Below are 17,429 nucleotides of genomic sequence, written 5' to 3' on the forward strand. Positions count from 1 at the left end.
ATTTTAGCAAATGGCTGCAATATAACAGAGTGAAAAATTTAAGGGGGTCTGAATACTTTCCGTACCCACTGTACATATACCACTGCCACTGAAACAATACAAAGCGGGTTGAAAATCGATCGCGTTACACTTTAGGGATATGTTTGAGGCCCTAACATTATGTCTAGGTAGGGAGCGTACAAGGGTTTGGAACACAGCTAACCTGCTACATCAGAAAAGCTGCATTTGTTTGGCTTTGTTTGAAAAGCAAATGCCAATAGCAATGTATCAAGAGTCCAGCTGTGCCGAGTGGCCCTGTGAAAGTCTCCCTGATAGTTCTTCACCCACCACTGAAGCTCAGCTCGCTTGGAAGGGTTGAGCGAGCAGCACTATCAGCAATCAGCCCTGCTGCTACCGAGCAAGAGAGATAGAAAGAGAAAGCTGCTATGTGGGTGAGCGTGAGGTGTGATATTCTGCCTCCGCTAGCTTGCCGAGATGTTACCCAGAAACACACACCTCTCCCTGTCACTTTATAAAAATCATATATACACACATCAGTCAAGATGTATCAAACTACAATATCAGTGCCCTCTGTGCAGCAGTGGCTGATGGGCTACGAGACCGGTTGGTGTATACACAGCCAGGTCAAGCTGTCTTGCTCTCTTGAATTGGGGATAAACCAACATCGCTGCGAGCCATCAGGTCTTGGCCACTGCTTCCATTATCACTCGCAACACACACACACACACAAACACACACACACACACACACACACACTTTCTCGCAGTCTCCATGACAACAAGTCTGCAGCTCCACGGTAACTATTGCCTTGCTTTTGTCTTGAGAGTGCAGGGAGACGAGGAGGGCGGCTGGGAGACGATAGATAAATAAAAACGACTTAAAGCCCTCCTCGCATCACAAACACTCAATACGTCTCAGGAAAACATGCAAACCTGATTGGATTTCTCTGCTTCCACGCAAAGAGGAAATAATTGGATAAGTGTATTCCTATCGAAACCGGCTGGCCAACCGAAATGTCCAAGGGGAAATAGACAGGGATGGGTTTCTATTTATTGAGAGAAGCGACACGGTGCCCAGAGGGCGCGGATCAATAAAAGCTCGTAAAGATGCAATCTCCTTTGTCATTACAGCTGAAATGTTCATTTCATGCCAAACTATTCATAGGGGAGCAATCACAGCTGGCGAAAACAGCTCTGGGATCGCTGTATTCCAGCACTCATTGTAAACATTTGGCACAGATGGCTCCTGTTATTGGAGGTGAGGAAGGGTTATCTTGTGGCAGTAACTTCTGGTCTGTGCATTGAAAGCAACCTGCAAATACCTGCATGAGGAACATACTTTACAACCTCACATACACAACGGAGTACAAGAGATGGCAAGAGCACTTGGCTAATATGATGCAAAACATCAGGTTTTAAAAAAAGATGTCTTACTCTGAAACTTCCGTAGGTTGATGAGGCCGTGGTCTCGAATGATCCTGAAAGACAACAATGGTCACATTTCACACTGTATTCTGTGAGAAGCAAATCAAACTCAAAGTGATCTTAAGCATGACTAATAAGACTTAAATAGACTATTATAAAACAGATCTGGCTCTAAATATATCCAAGTGTACATGATATTAGGTTAGGGTTTTTATATATATATATATATTTTTATATATATATATATATATATATATATAGTGTAATGTAATGTAGTCATTCTTTCAAATCCCCAAAATGCACCAGTTCCCACAAAAATATTAAGCAGCAAAATACATAAAATATTAAAACAGAAACCAGTTATTTTAAATTGTAATGATATTTCACAATATTACCGTTTTAGTACTGTATTTGTGTTCGAAATAATTCTTTGAAAAAAAATCGTATTGACCTATATATATATATATGTATATATATATATTTTTTTTTTGGAAGGAAGGAAGGAAGGAAAGAGGAAAAGAGAAAAGATGATGTCTAAAGAATATTTCATGTTGTAGATTTCGGCACCTCTGTATATTACTATAAGCAGATAAATTGTTTATTGTGATTTTTACTACTGAATGCAACTTCTTATCGCTTGAGGCTGTGCATTACAATGACTTCACATCATGCCTTATGCCTGAAAACAATGGTAAATTCATTTTATGTTATTGTTTAAATTGTCCATCATGTACAGTCTATTCATTACAGCATCTACAGAATTGCTTTAGGAAGACAATAAATGTGACTTAACTGTGGTAAAATGACTGTAATGCACAGCCTTGGCTTGCTGCTACATTTGACCACGCTTGGCATTATGAGCTGAGGGCTATGTTTTATTAAAAGCATCTCATGTGTGGTGTGTGTTTGGGGAGACTGGCGTCTGGTGTGCAGGTCTCAGATGTTGTGTGGAACCGGAGGGTCACTGGTCTGTTTGCCGCTCTGCAGGAGATCTCAGACGACAGCTGCGGCTCCACTTCAGCACAGAGCTGAGGTCAAGCTCACACACATACCACTAGTCCTTTACAGGGCAGCCAGGCCTCATTAATGCTGATTTACACACTGTTACTGTTACCACTAGAGCTGTTTGTGTTTGTGCTGGGGAAAATCAGGCTGGCTGATCAGTTGCTATGGATTAGGTTACATTTTTACACACCAGATGATGAACTCAGTAATACATTTCAGTGGGTTGCATGTGCATGTGATAATTTGATTTGATTCTTCAATTAGTAGTTATTTTAACACTATAGTATGTATTTTGCTTATCAAGAAACATTTTTAAAAGGAAATAAAATTAATGCTACACTTTTAGGTTTAATTTAATAGTCAAATGAGGCCCTCGAGTGGTTGTTCTATGGCAGTACAACGTGTTTTCCTACTTACTTCTTTCTCCGCTGTCTCTCTTCAAGCCTGGAGTGATATATGTCAACTACTGCAACCTTCAGTGCTGAAAAAATGTATGGTAAACAGAGGTTAACAACAAGTCAGCATTCACTGTACTGTGATTTCATTCAAATTTACAAAGAAAAATTCATTAATACGTGCAAATTCCCTCAATTTACTGAATTATTTATTACAATCTGTCATCTATATATGAAGTTGTTTTGAAATGTTTTTGAAAGTAGGGTTAGGATTAATCACATCCAAAATAAAAGTTTTAGTTTATATAATATATGTGTGTACTGTGTATATTTATTATGTATATATAAAGACACACACATACAGTATATATTGTGACGAGCGTCCCGAAGCTTCATCAGCGTCGCCCTGGAAACAAGCAAAGAGCACCTGGCCATCATCATCACAGGCTGATCGGTCACAGCTGCACCTCATCAGGCGGCGGCTACATAAGTGGCCACGGCTATGCAGCCTGCCAGCCCAGGAGGGGCCGCCGAAGGAGGCCCACGACAGGGCCTCGTCAGCGGCCCGTGCTTCTGGCCTCGGATAGCGGGAGAGAAGGTGAGTCCCCCTCCCAAAATCCTAATCTATATATATATATATATACACACAGCTTTAGTGACAAGCAACTACTTTCAAAAACATTTTAAAAACTTCATATATAGATGATATTGTAATGTAAAAAAAAATAATATGTATATGATGCAAAGACTATGTTAAAAAATGTTATGTTTTAAACAGAATTAAACATCAATGTAACATTTATTTTATTTTTTTATTTTTTAAATAAAGGTAAGAAAATGCTGTTTTTAAAAGTATTTTAAAATATATACTTACCGTGAAGAATATCAGAGTCATCGTCAACAAAGTCGATATCTTTCAAATCCCATTCAGCATAATTATCAAACTCCTAATTTTACATAGAGACAAAAAAAGAGAGGGGGTTGATTTGAATAATGTACAAATGAATTTGTTTTCAACAGACAGCACATTAGATCACTCACCTCCATGAAGTCTGCTCGAGCCGGCATGTATCCAGCCATATCTCTGGACAGCTGAGAATCGAATGAAGGCCTTGGAGGATCATCAGTGGCTGAAAGAGACACAAGACACAATCCTTGACTACTACTGCCTAAAAAGATATTTATATACCATAAACAAACACCAATCGTCACAGTTTCAATATTGTAGAATGGTCTCTGTGGGTTTATTTGCCTTAAAAACAAAATAAATCAGACAATCACATCTAGTGTTCATGCTGTTTATCTGTCTGGCCAAAGTGTAATAAATCAGCGCCTGCAGGGGCTGTTGAGCTCATGATGACAAACACAAACGGCCACACTGAAAGAACAGCAGATTAGAACAAAAACAGATTTCCTGCAGAAAAGATAGTCTGACTGATAACTGACTGATAACAACAGCTCACAGCCAGAGGGAACTGCACATAGTGTCCATTAAGTGTATTAAAGATGGATGACATTGAAGAGAGTAATTATTACATTAAAAAACAGCATAATAAGTTGTCTGTATCAATTTTAATGCCATTTTATTAGAATGATTACACTTAAAATTTGTTCAAACCTTGTATATATATTTAGATTTTTATATATTTAGAGTTGAATGAACAGAACAGTAGCTTGTTTCTGGAGCTCACTTACGCTTAAAGGGAATGGCTGTGTCTGCTGTCCGGGACAGATGATCTTCCATCTGTCTGAGACTGAGCAGAGTGGAGGAGAACAGAGGATTGTTGATGAAGTTCTTCATGTAGTGCCCTTCACACTCCTCTTTGGTCTTGGTGCGCATCTGGTAAGCAACGTCCTGCCTGAAGAAACACCCAGATATGCCATTAGCAGTGTTGTTTACTATTATGTATATAGCATTTATTCATATTTTTGAACTAGCTTTTACTTTCATAATTTTAGTGTTCATTTTAATTTTACTGTGCTTTTGTCATGTTTAGCAGTTTTTGTTTTTTGTTAAATAAATTTATAGCCAGCTTTAATTGATTTCCTTCTTAGTAATTTTTGTACTTCAGCTTGAACTTAAGGTTTTTTACATTTTCATGTTTTTTTTTTTATTACAGCTTTATTTAAATTAACAAAAACAATTTTTCATATTTCTTGTTTACAATAACAACACTAGTCACACATTTTATACAAATATGATTACTAAATTCATAAACGATGGATTTTACATTATATTCCACGGTATTTAAAAAATATCATGCTACAACTACCATGAAAATACCTTGGTTTGGGCATGTATTAACTAGTGATCGACTGATATTGATATTTTATAACCGATACCAATTATTTGCATGTTTATGTGCCCGATAACCGATATGCAGAACCGATATTTATTTACTGTTATAAAGTAAATAAATGACTGAGTGAAGTAAGTCCATACTTCACTTTGGTTTTTCCTCCTTTCAGTCATCTTAAAAAAGTGTTGAAAATTAGCAGTCTTTCATGTTAAAATTAATCTTCATACTACAACAATAAAAAAACATTTTATTTAAAGCATCAGCAGCAACACCAGTATTAACAATAAGCAAAATAAATGCGGGCTGGACTCTGCTTCGTTCACGGTGAAAGCCGATCCGGCGATCCACAGCACGAATTTGTAGTATTTCCTCAGCGACCAGCACGGATCAGCTCCAGGCATGACAAAGCGATATCGTCCTCTTTTGGAAGGCCAAACAAAGTAGTTTCGCTTTCACAACGAAACACAGCGTCTTCACGACATGGCGGCAGCAACAATACTACAGCGAGAATAAAAGTTACGCCTTCTTTCTTTGCGTGAACATTTGGGCGGCGTTATGCAAATCTTCCCACATCATGACGTAGACATGTGGGGGCGTGTTAGAACGAGCCGTTTTAGGTAGGCGTGGTTGACTCTTAACTTTTATAAAGAATATCTCTTTGGATTTGAGACTTTAGTCTTTGCAACTTTACAGATCTTCTTTACGCACCAAGAGCTTGTAACACTCCAAAGAGAAAGGAAAAATTGAAATTGCATCATATGACCCCTTTAACTGACAAGCAAAATGACAAAAATAAGATGCTTTCTGCGAAATTGATCAAAATTAAGTGAGTTTATGATTAAATCAAGAACAAATATCTGCCAATGGACTCAGAAAAATCAACATAATTTAAAAGGAAAACAAGTTTTAATACCCCATTGACAGATGTTAGTTCATATTTTAAGCATAAACTGAATTTTGTTAAATTTTAAACAAAACAAGACGTCATATTTTCATTTGCATTTCAAACGAATCTTGATTTAAGGATGTTTATTTGTATTGGAAAATATAAAAATATTGAGAAAGATATTTATTTTGAGGCTACGTCCACACGAAGCCAGAGCTTTCCCTATCCGATCTTTTTTTTCCCCTCGTCTCAAGAAAAATCTGCATCCACACGAAACCGACACAAAACGATATAGTATACATGCCAGACCAGCATGTGGCGCTGTAATTCTGTCACAGAGATACACTAAAAACGGAGAAGAAGACTTGGACTATGTGCTTGACGTTGATCGTGTTAATTACATTGCTGTCTATGGGGGGTTAGAGAGCTCTCAGAATGCATAAAAAATATCTTAATTTGTGTTCCGAAGATGAATGAAGGTCTTACGGGTTTAGAACGACATGATGGTGAGTAATTAATGACAGAATTTTCATTTTTGGGTGAACTATCCCTTTAACAATGCATTCAACATTTAATGCCATGAGATTATGAACTTAAGACATTCTGCTCTGATATACAATGCTTTTGAGACCAGCAGAAGTAGAGTTGCAGATATGATGTAAAGAAATACACTGACCAGTTGCCAAAACCACAGTCCATGACGGCCTCTAACAGAGCCATCTCCTCCTGCGCAGTCCAACCAGGCTCTAACACGGGAAAATCTGATGTCTAGAAGAAAGTAGATCAAAATAAATGTCATTTATAAGTGTCATAAGTGTCATTTATGGGCACAATATTGGACAGGATACAAGTTATGGGGCACAAAAAAAAATACATGATTTTATCCAAATAAACATTTTTTTTTTTAAAGTTACGTAAATAATAACAAAAACATGTCTCAATTTTGCACATTTCTGGATTAAGTAATGTTTAAAAACAACTATTAATTTAAATCTTAAATCTAAATATTCAGTCTGCATATAAAAAAACACTTTGCTTATAAACTTTTTATATTCAGTGTAATAATTTTTAAATACAAACTGCTCTCTTTACCATGATTTCATACTTGTGGTCACTCTGGTGATTTTTATACTCGTATCCTCTAGTAAAGCACTGCGACAGAGAAATTAAATCATATAGTACACATTAAATTAACAGTGACAGTATATGTTTTGTGCAGTCAGAGAGTAATGAGACCCTCAATCCAGCGACTCACCTGCAGACACAGGAGGAAAGGTGACGGTCCACATTCAGCACATTTAATGTAAGGCTCCACTAGATATGAGGAACATCCTCGACAGGGAGGCTTATCGAAAGGATCATCTGAAGAGACATGAGGTTTATTTACAAGAGTATATATATATATATATATATAAAATAAACATTAAAACTTTTATGTATCACTACTATCACATTGAATAAAAATTTTTTTATTTTATTTTAATACTGCAATATTCCAAGTTCTGCAAATACTGGCGTGGCACCATAGTACAATGATGGTATCAGATACTTTGGTAATTTGATATATGGGTCGACGAGACAACCTATTTTGGTGTTTGCATCAAAATAAATTAACAACAGTGATTTCACATACATAAAAAGCATACTAAATGCAAGTAAAATGCCTACTTTAATGTTTCTAATAACTTCTGTGAAAAACAAAATGTCAAAATATGGGTAGAATAATGTTTCTTCGTCATTTAGTGTAACAGATATATTTACGTAAAAATTAAACAACACACTTATTCATACATGTGCTTATTAAAAACAAAAAAGAAAAAGTGGTCATTCTAAATTGTATAATATTTTGAAATCATTAAAATGATTGTCTTGTTGACAAATGGGTAAAACCCAGTGGTTTGAAGGAGAGTGGCAAAGATTGGTAAAGATTTAAAATGAGAGACATGAGGTTTATTTACAAGAGTTATCATTTCAACAGACATATGTCTTGTCCCAAAAACATGCTAACAGTTTCCAGCTTCATATCACAGTTATGACAGAACCATTTTATTGAATTTGAATTTGGCTGATTAAAATGTATCACAATGGTCATGTCATCTGCCTAACACAGACGATACGGCATAAATTTAGAGAGTTACATTATAACTGTAAAGTTATTATTGAACAATAACATTAATGAAAAACATAACTAATGAGAAATATAAGCATATTATTCTGACAGTTAAAAGTTGTAAAAATAAAATAAACTTTTTTTCTAATAACTTCTGTGAAAAACAAAATGTCAAAATATGGGTAGAATAATGTTTCTTCGTCATTTAGTGTAACAGATATATTTACGTAAAAATTAAACAACACACTTATTCATACATGTGCTTATTAAAAACAAAAAAGAAAAAGTGGTCATTCTAAATTGTATAATATTTTGAAATCATTAAAATGATTGTCTTGTTGACAAATGGGTAAAACCCAGTGGTTTGAAGGAGAGTGGCAAAGATTGGTAAAGATTTAAAATGACAGTGAATTAGTAATGCTTCTTCTTCTAAATATGACTGACAAGATTTTTGTAACATGAATGTTACACTGAATGACATTTTAGTGAGTGTCTTCTGTAAATTACGGTAAAAATGTATGGTAACGTTAATCGTCAGAAAAAAAATTAACAGGACCTACGGTAGAACAAGAGTAATTTTTGTTAGTGCCCAGTTACTATGGTAAAATTCTGTAACTAATGCCAGAGCCGTTTCTTTTTCTCATTTAGGTAGTTACCTGCCCTCGAAAGAACAGCCGATCAGTGATTTGCTGAACGATGTAGGCTACTTACTTCCAAAAGACGCCAGGCGATCCATGCTGTAGATGAGGATGTGATCAGGAAAAATGTAAAACTTTCCTATTCTCTGCGATCGTTTTGAATGCAGTTGATATTATTAACGTTACAACTTTTTGATGAAGGAAACTCAACGGTTACGCGGATTAAGCCTCATCGTTAAAAGGAGTAAATAAAAACTAAGATTTTATGTTGAATTTAGCACACAACTGAAAATGTAAACACTTCAGTGGGTCTGTGTTGATTCGTGCAGTTCAATGAACATCCCATGAGGAGGGGAAGTGACATTTTACATAGCGCCCCTAGCGGCACCTAAATGGTAAATTAGCTGTCCTGGACAGACCAACACATGTAGTTCGTTTCAGTTTCAGATGAGTCAAGACCACTTCGACAGTGCGATTAATTTTTATCCAAAAATAACAAAAAACCTTCCAGTGCTGTACACAGCCCCCTAAAGTGTATAATAATCAAGCTTATCTGGCATGGTGTACAACATATTATGCGCTAGTACAACCTTTGGAGACTGGCCAGATCTTTCGGTTTCATCACTGTCCCACCAGATCATCATCGTAAGTACCTTTTTTTTTTTTTTGATGGATTTCTTGCTAATGATGACGTATATGTCCAGCAGCAGGCTGATCCAATCTGTCAATCTGTTTTTAAATAGAAGCTTACTTACTTATATCTATCATGTAGCTTTAAATCAATTGGCTTTAGTCAAATATTTGAACTTTTATTATTCTGTCTCTGAAGAAATACAACATTGACTTAAAGGACAATCATCCATGGTGTTAATATTTATTAATAATGAATAATCCTCAAATTCAATTAACAACACAAATGTGAAATTAATCCAATAATAGTTTGCATTGAGGATACTGTACCGATTTAAACACTATACAGTACTAAATGCCCATTCTTACTAAAGGCCCGGTCACACCAAGAACAAATATAAAGATGACAGTAATGATAACTCTTGCTGCATCCTGTTATCTCAATGTACATACTATATGTCTTAAATCATATTCTAAATAAGGATTAGTGTGCGTGTCCCAAATTGTATTATGTTAAAATGAGTATCCCAAAGGTTCCCGGATGGTCTAGCATTTCCGGTGGAAATAGTGTGACTGATATTCTGTGTTGTTATTGTTAAAGTTGTGGTATGATCTTCTCTCTTCTCATAGAACCACTGGTAGCATTTGACGAGATGCTTGAGCTGAATTGGAAAAGATAATGTGGTTTTCATAGTGTTTATTGCAAATAAATAGTGAACAGACATACATTAGAAATGACACTTCTAAGAGCTCATTAGATGATGTCATTAGAAAACGAACAGATATATAAATGAAAATCTTACCATCATTCCAGCTGTCTGCATTGATGACTCCAGAACTACAGCCATTTCCGCTTCTGTTGCAAATAGAAAAAAAGGTCAGAAAGCAAATAATTAACCTAAAAATTAGCACTTCAACTGTTGCTTACAGGTAACACTCAAGTACTCAATCCATAATATTATTCATTTCATCTGTCAAATTTCTCAAAAACCCATCAACATCTTGTGTGGCCTGAGGGTGAGTAAATTTTCAGAAAATGTTTATTTTTAGGTGAACTATTCCTTTAAACATGAGAACTGTTTGCAATGCATGATGGTACTATGGTGGTTAGTAGAGTGCATCAGATTAATTTCTTTCATTTAATTTTATAGACCTACCTAGTTAGGTGTTGATTGTAGCCAGTCATATCTGGGATACATCCTGGGGTCATGCCATAGGTTTCATCTCCAAACACCACCACACCATTAAATCCATACGGATTATCCTGACACTGTTCGGAAAACCTTTAATAAAACACAAACACACAAAGCCTTTAAATTTACAGCCTATTTAATTACTTATGTAATAACATTTAAAAGATTTTTTACTTCTGACAAGTAATAGCTAATGAAAATGCAGAAATATGTCATTAAATTAACGTTACATGCGTTCTTTTGGACTTTAGAAGTCACAGTCACATTAATAAAATGTCAGCAAAATTGTGCGGGGGAAAAAAGTTCCATTAACTGTTGTCAATACTGTAGTATGATATACGATGCGCAGCTCACACAGAAGAGACTTTAAAAAACCAAGCAGGTTTCTGTTGGGCGGCACAGTGAATTCACATGACCAACTTGAATCCATTGTGAAATTTGCACGGGTTTGTATTGAAATGACAGGATTTTGTCTGCAAAAATTTGCAGAACAATAGTAAATGTAACACACCTTAACAACATAATGGCAACAAATAATAATGTATAAATAACACAAAGACACATTTAAAAAGATCGAAGGCAGACATTTAAAAATGAAATGCTCTATGAATTATGATGTACAGTATAGCCAAAACCTCTTAATATTTGAGGCCCAATTATTACAGACAAACATTTTTGTGCATGCAATGATAATTACAACATCCAAGACATCATAGCAAAAAATAAATAAATAAATGAATAGTTAAAATAAAATAGGACATTTTATTTAAATGGAATGGTCTTTGTAAGGATTTGATGATTATTAACAATAATTTTGTGGATTGCCAGTCATAGTGATTTTGTGAAGCTGTAATGACAAAGAGATGACTGATACTGTACAACTCTCACGACTGACTGAAACCGCTATTTGGTATTTAAAGAAATATGACTAACCCCTATCGTCTTAACTAAAACATTAGGCTCCATTAGGCCTCAGAATCAGCGGTAGAAAAAACAAGCAGATAACACAATAGTTGTCATCACTTTCATCATTACACAGGGACTAAAAATTATCAACTAAGCTGCGCGGTGAACAGAAAATGTTGTGTACTGCACAACCAATGTACTCGACATGACACATTGAAATCATCTAATGTTAAAAGACATTTATGTTAATTTCCTTAAATGCCTTTAAGAAAACATTCCTGTTATTCTTTTAGGACTGTAGGACTACATGGCTGTATTAAAATTTTACCTTGTTTTTGGCTGTTTGTGTAGCCATATTTGCTACACTGCCAACGCAACGATAGGTCACGTGCAACATGACGTATAGACATATCCAAAATGTAACCTTTCCCTGACATTGTATGACATTATATAAATTGTTTTGTAACACAAAGCAAATACATGTCATCTGATCATATATCTAATGAAACAAAATTAATACCAAGTATTTGCCGTTGAGTTTTCTCTTACCTTCTGTGTCAAGCCGTATATCCAGAAGTTCTCATACTGTAGCTGGATCTGGACAGTCTTCTATTCGTGTTTAAGAGTTTAGATTATACCTGTATATAACAGAATTAGTTTTTCTCTTGTAAACTTGTAATAAAGTTTACGTCCATTCAGGATAGATGTTCGTTCTATGTTGGTCTCCCCAGATTATGGTGTGGAATTTGTTGATACATCCTTTCCGACGTACAGGAAGAAATATCAGCCAGCCATAATCTTTAACTCTTTATATCCAACCAGCGTAAAATAAACAGGGCTGCTTGAAATATTCCCAGTACTCTTTTAGTCACGGATTACTGTCATTTCTTCAAACAACAGATGGTTTCCTCTGAGAATGATGGAAAGTTAAAGGGCTGGGACTCTTAAAGTACAGTTCCTGTTTTCATTTAAATCGCAAAACCAGTTTGTGGTTTGTTTTATGATTTGCAGTAAGGCATTTCAGCTGACTTGTTGTGATCTGTAATGTAATTGGTGCAGATCTTTGCACATTTACAACAAACATTTCTTCTCTTTTACAGATATTCTTATATAATTTCTGAAAATACAGATCTATAATCATCAAATAATGTTTTAAAAGCTTTAATTAGTGTAGCTTGGAGTGAGTTTTGTTCTTTTAGTTAGTTTCACTTTGATTTCAAATGCCACCCAACTCTACACCAATCTGACCTAGTCAATCGGGTTCAGGTTTCTCAAAGACATCTTGTACACAACATTTCCATATATCAGCCAAATTAGCACTTCTGTTTTGAGGGGGAAAATCTTTTCTGCAAACTATTCGATGCACATTTTGAATACACCAAATTTGATTAATTTGAATACATTTTGAATTTAGCAGAGCTGACAGAACCGGGCTAATATGGTCATACTTCCTGGTTCTAGTAAGAACTCTAGCTGCTGCATTTGGACCAACTGGAGTTTGTTTATTAAGTGTGCAGAGCAACCACCCAATAAAGCATTACAATAATCGGTCCCACTTTATATTAAGTGGCCTTAACTACTATGTACTTACATCAAAAAATAAGTACAATGTACTTATTGTGTTCACATTGTATTGCAAAACACTTTTGTTGCTATTGAGGTGGGATATGGGTAAGGTTAGGGACAGGTTTGGTGGTATGGGTAGGTTTAAGGGTGGGTTAAGGTGTAAGGGATGGGTCAACAGTGTAATTATAAATGTAATTACAGAAATTAATTACAGATGTAATTACATGCAGGTATTTTTAAAATATAAGTACAATGTAAAAACATGTATGTACACAATAAGTGCATTGTACCAAATTATTAATTTAAATGTAAGTACATAGTAGTTAAGGCCACTTAATATAAAGTGGGACCCAATAATCTAACCTTGAGGTCCTGAATATATGAATTAAAGTTTCTGCATTTGACATTGAGAGCATAGGTTGTAATATATTTTTAAGATGAAAAAATACGTTTTTTAAAATGTTTTAAAAACATTTAAAATGTAACTTTTTCCTGTGATTTCAAAGCTGAATTTTTAGCATCATTACTCCAGTCACATGATCCTCCAGAAATCATTTGAATATTCAGGGCCTGTATTCACAAAACATCTTAAGGCTAAAAGTAGCTCATAACTCTTAGGAGAAAATCTTAAAAATAATGGCTGTGTCAATACTAAATTTAGGACTTCTAAATTTTTGCTCTATGAGTATTTCACAAAGCGTTTTAGCACTAAAACTATCTCCTAAATCTGTGAAACGTTAGGAGTAGTGAAGAGGACTCCTAAGTCACTAAGACCAAACCACAAACTATCCTCCCTGCTGAAAAAAAAAAAAAAAATTTAATCCAATAGAAATGCTCAAAAAAATCTTAATGGTTTAAATGGTTTGAATTGGAATTGTATTGGTTTAAATAGAAACTGTAATGGTCCCTGCGGGTCTCTACTCATATTTTGTTGCTCTCTATTCATGCCAGAACACACTACTGGACAGGGTTGCCAGATCTATGTAATAAAACCAGCCCAAGGGACAATCAAAATAGCCCAATACAAGCCCAAAAACCGTATCCAAATATCAAAACTCAACATATGCCATTCCCAAAATAATTTTTTTTTAATTTGTTCTTTTGAACTCTATAAAAGAATCCTCAATTTTTTATTAATTTTTAAAATCATGGTTACAAATTTATGCAATATGTCAAACCTTTAAACCATGGCAACTGTACAAGTAGCCCAATTCCACTTGAAAACCGCAAACTTAGCAACACTGCTCCTGGAAACCATTAGATAATGATTTTGATGGTTAACAGTTGATGGCTTGTAATGTTTGTAATGGTATTTGTAATGGAAACCATTAGAACTTCTGTGATGGTTTCTTCAAGCTTAAAGAAGGGCACATCATAGAAGTATCATAAAAGTGGTCCACATGACTTGTGCACTATATTCACAGTCTTCTGAATTCATACACGAGCATTGTGGGATGATATTCTCCTCCAATGAGCTGTTACAATGGAAGCTTGTTTCCGGCATCGGATGAATTCTGATTTAGTATTTATCTCACATTTCTGACTTTTTTCTTGCAATTTCTAAGAAAAAAGTTAGAAGTGTGAGATAAAAGTCGCAATTACCTTTTTTTTTTATTTATTCTGTGGCGGAAACAAGCTACCATAGTTAACTGCTGCAACCCTCAAACTGAGTCAGTGAGCTGAATCAGTCTGATTCACAAATCATTTAGGCTGCCTTTGTGAACTGGATCAACTGATTCATTGTCAATATCTAACTCAAGAAAGATTTGTTCATATAACGCACTAAGTAGTGCTAGAACAAATCTTTCGGTCTAAAATTTTTGACTGTTCCACACACAAAGCTTATTATATGGCTTTAGATGATTTGGAATAAAGCAAATGAGTTATATGGCTCTCTTTTATGATACTTTTATGGTGCTTTTACCTTTTTTGAAGATTTCATTGTAATTGCATGAAACAGAGTGACCAGTACAATTTCTCAAAATGCTCCTTTTGTATTCCACAGATTAAGAAGGTCACAAGTTTTATACAACATGAGGATCAATAAATAATAAGTGAATTTTCATTTTAGGGTGAACTTTCCCTTTAATGCAAGAATTTCTCCTCTCCACATAACAGTATAGATGACTATAGATAAGTGCACAGGCCCTTCACTTTGTTAAGCCCATCTATATTCTGCATTATGATGCTATTACAGCATGACCAAAGACATGAAGCTGGCATTGATTTATCACTGCAGGCATTAGACATTGAAGCTCTGAAATCATTGCCAGTCACATGATCCTCCAGAAATCATTTGAATATTCAGGGCCTGTATTCACAAAACATCTTAAGGCTAAAAGTAGCTCATAACTCTTAGGAGAAAATCTTAAAAATAATGGCTGTGTCAATACTAAATTTAGGACTTCTAAATTTTTGCTCTATGAGTATTTCACAAAGCGTTTTAGCACTAAAACTATCTCCTAAATCTGTGAAACGTTAGGAGTAGTGAAGAGGACTCCTAAGTCACTAAGACCAAACCACAAACTATCCTCCCTGCTGAAAAAAAAAAAAAAAAAATTTAAACCATCACAGAAATTCTAATGGTTTCCACTACAAATGCCATTACAAACATTACAAACCATCAACTTTTAACCATTAAAACCATTAAATAATGGTTTCCTGTAGTGTGTTTTGGGACATATTCCATTAGGATTTAGTGGTGTTAACAGGCCACCAATAGAAGGCAACCAATTACCAGTAGAGACCCACAGGCACCATTACAGTTTCCATTAAAACCAGTACAATTCCCATTTTAACTAGTAAAACTATTACAAATTCTGTGATGGTTTGTATTGTTTTTTCAGCAGGGATAAAATAGCTGTTGCTAGCAATCTGCCTCAGAACATAAGCATTTTAGAAACACTAAACGCGCATCTTTTTTGTTTTTTTGCGTTTTGAAGGTTATCCCAACTCCAAATTTTCCTCTGATTATATCCTTGTTTTCAGTAACAAGTTGGGCAAGAAGTAACAGCTGTTCTTGCCTCCAGTTTGGTTTTCTTTTACGTTTGCATGTTTTACTATCAGCCATAATTATTCTACTCTGTTAATTAAAAGGCTGTTTGTATGCATATCCGCTAAATGTTTACAAGAAGCACATGTCAATTAGCTAAACATATACTTGTTTAATTAGTGACACTTTAAACAATTTTATTTATTTGAATGTGGCAACATAATATCGCGCTCTACAATATTTCTATGAATAAATCTCTGACAGACACTATCAGCCAATCACTGTGTGCATAGTTAGTGAGCATGCTGACATCATACATAGCAACAAGGTCAACCTTTACCCCTTACTCTGAGCTTAAGACTTCTCTCTATTCCTTAGTAAAAGTTTGTCTCAGCAGCTTTGTGAATAGGTTTTAAGAGAAAACTCAACTAAAAACCTTTACTGCTATTTAGGAGAACTCTTAGTGGTAAGATAAAATGTTTTGTGAATACGGGCCCTGATTTGCTGCTCAAAAAACATTTATTTTTATTATGTTGAAAACAGCTGAGTAGATGTTTTTCAGGTTTCTTTGATGAATAGAAAGTTCAGAAGAACAGCATTTATCTGAAATAGAAATCTTTTGTAACATTATAAATTTCTTTATCATCACTTTTGATCAATTTAAAGCATCTTTGCTAAATAAAAGTATTTTATCAGCAAAGAATCCTGAAAAATATATTCTAAATTTTGATAATAATAATAAAAAAAAATTCTTGAACAGCAAATCAGCATATTAGAATGATCTCTGAAGAATCATGTGACACTGAGTAATCCCAGCATCCAGATGTGGGCCACTTAAGGCAATGATATCGCACTGCTGGCCTTCTTGTGACCCGGACATAATGGATGTAAGCCTGAAGCTGCCCACATGTAAAATAGCAAAAATGGCCCAAAATTATCAAACCACTTGTGGGCCTCTGTAGGCAAAGATGCAGTGTTCACAACAATGTGTAATCTGAATGTGACTGTGGCGAGGGGGGCGTGGTTCAGCGAGGTCTGCACCGGGAGAGAGAGGCAGGAGACGAGCGGGTGCGTAAGTAGGTCAAGCGCAAATGATAATCACCTGTGTCTCGTTTCAGTAATTGGTGTGGAGAGACCGGATAAAAAGGGCCACCTGGAGCATGGAAGGCAGAGAGAGACTGACTGGGAACGCGAGCCACCCGGGAAGCCGGGCTACTGGAGCACAAAGCATATATAGAGCTATATTCTGAGTTATTGATGGAGAGTTTGAATGCGCAGTGAGCGCCTCTTGTTCTGTTGTATATACCGAGAGACTTAAATAAAAGCTCGCGTCCCAGTACGCCGACCCTGTCTTCTTCCTTCCGCCCTCTTGAACCGTATCACA

General features: G+C 35.5%; 1 protein-coding gene and 1 long non-coding RNA gene across 3 annotated transcripts in view; both read right to left on the minus strand.

The window, feature by feature from the left end:
- Positions 1–9,074, minus strand: part of LOC107755391 (transcriptional adapter 2-alpha-like) — a 21,129-nt gene extending 12,055 nt beyond the window's left edge. For both annotated transcript variants that reach the window (XM_016572172.1, XM_016572171.1), the window contains exons 1-9: positions 8,832–9,074; positions 7,266–7,372; positions 7,103–7,162; positions 6,687–6,778; positions 4,520–4,683; positions 3,866–3,954; positions 3,699–3,771; positions 2,847–2,910; positions 1,434–1,477 (exon numbers count right to left, since the gene is read on the minus strand). In XM_016572172.1, the coding sequence (XP_016427658.1) occupies positions 1,434–1,477; positions 2,847–2,910; positions 3,699–3,771; positions 3,866–3,954; positions 4,520–4,683; positions 6,687–6,778; positions 7,103–7,162; positions 7,266–7,372; positions 8,832–8,856 (718 nt within the window). In that variant the 5' untranslated portion in view covers positions 8,857–9,074. The remainder of the gene's footprint in view (positions 1–1,433; positions 1,478–2,846; positions 2,911–3,698; positions 3,772–3,865; positions 3,955–4,519; positions 4,684–6,686; positions 6,779–7,102; positions 7,163–7,265; positions 7,373–8,831) is intronic.
- A 633-nt stretch (positions 9,075–9,707) lies between these two features.
- LOC107755390 (uncharacterized) lies at positions 9,708–10,663 on the minus strand. The gene is made up of 3 exons (XR_001641691.1): positions 10,546–10,663; positions 10,192–10,244; positions 9,708–10,050 (listed from the first exon to the last, which is right to left on the minus strand). It is a non-coding gene; the product is annotated as an uncharacterized LOC107755390 (long non-coding RNA).
- Positions 10,664–17,429: the final 6,766 nt, after the last annotated feature.

The sequence above is a fragment of the Sinocyclocheilus rhinocerous genome, unplaced genomic scaffold (genome assembly GCF_001515625.1).
Source record: "Sinocyclocheilus rhinocerous isolate Xijiao unplaced genomic scaffold, SAMN03320098_v1.1 scaffold862, whole genome shotgun sequence".
NCBI lineage: Eukaryota > Metazoa > Chordata > Actinopteri > Cypriniformes > Cyprinidae > Sinocyclocheilus > Sinocyclocheilus rhinocerous.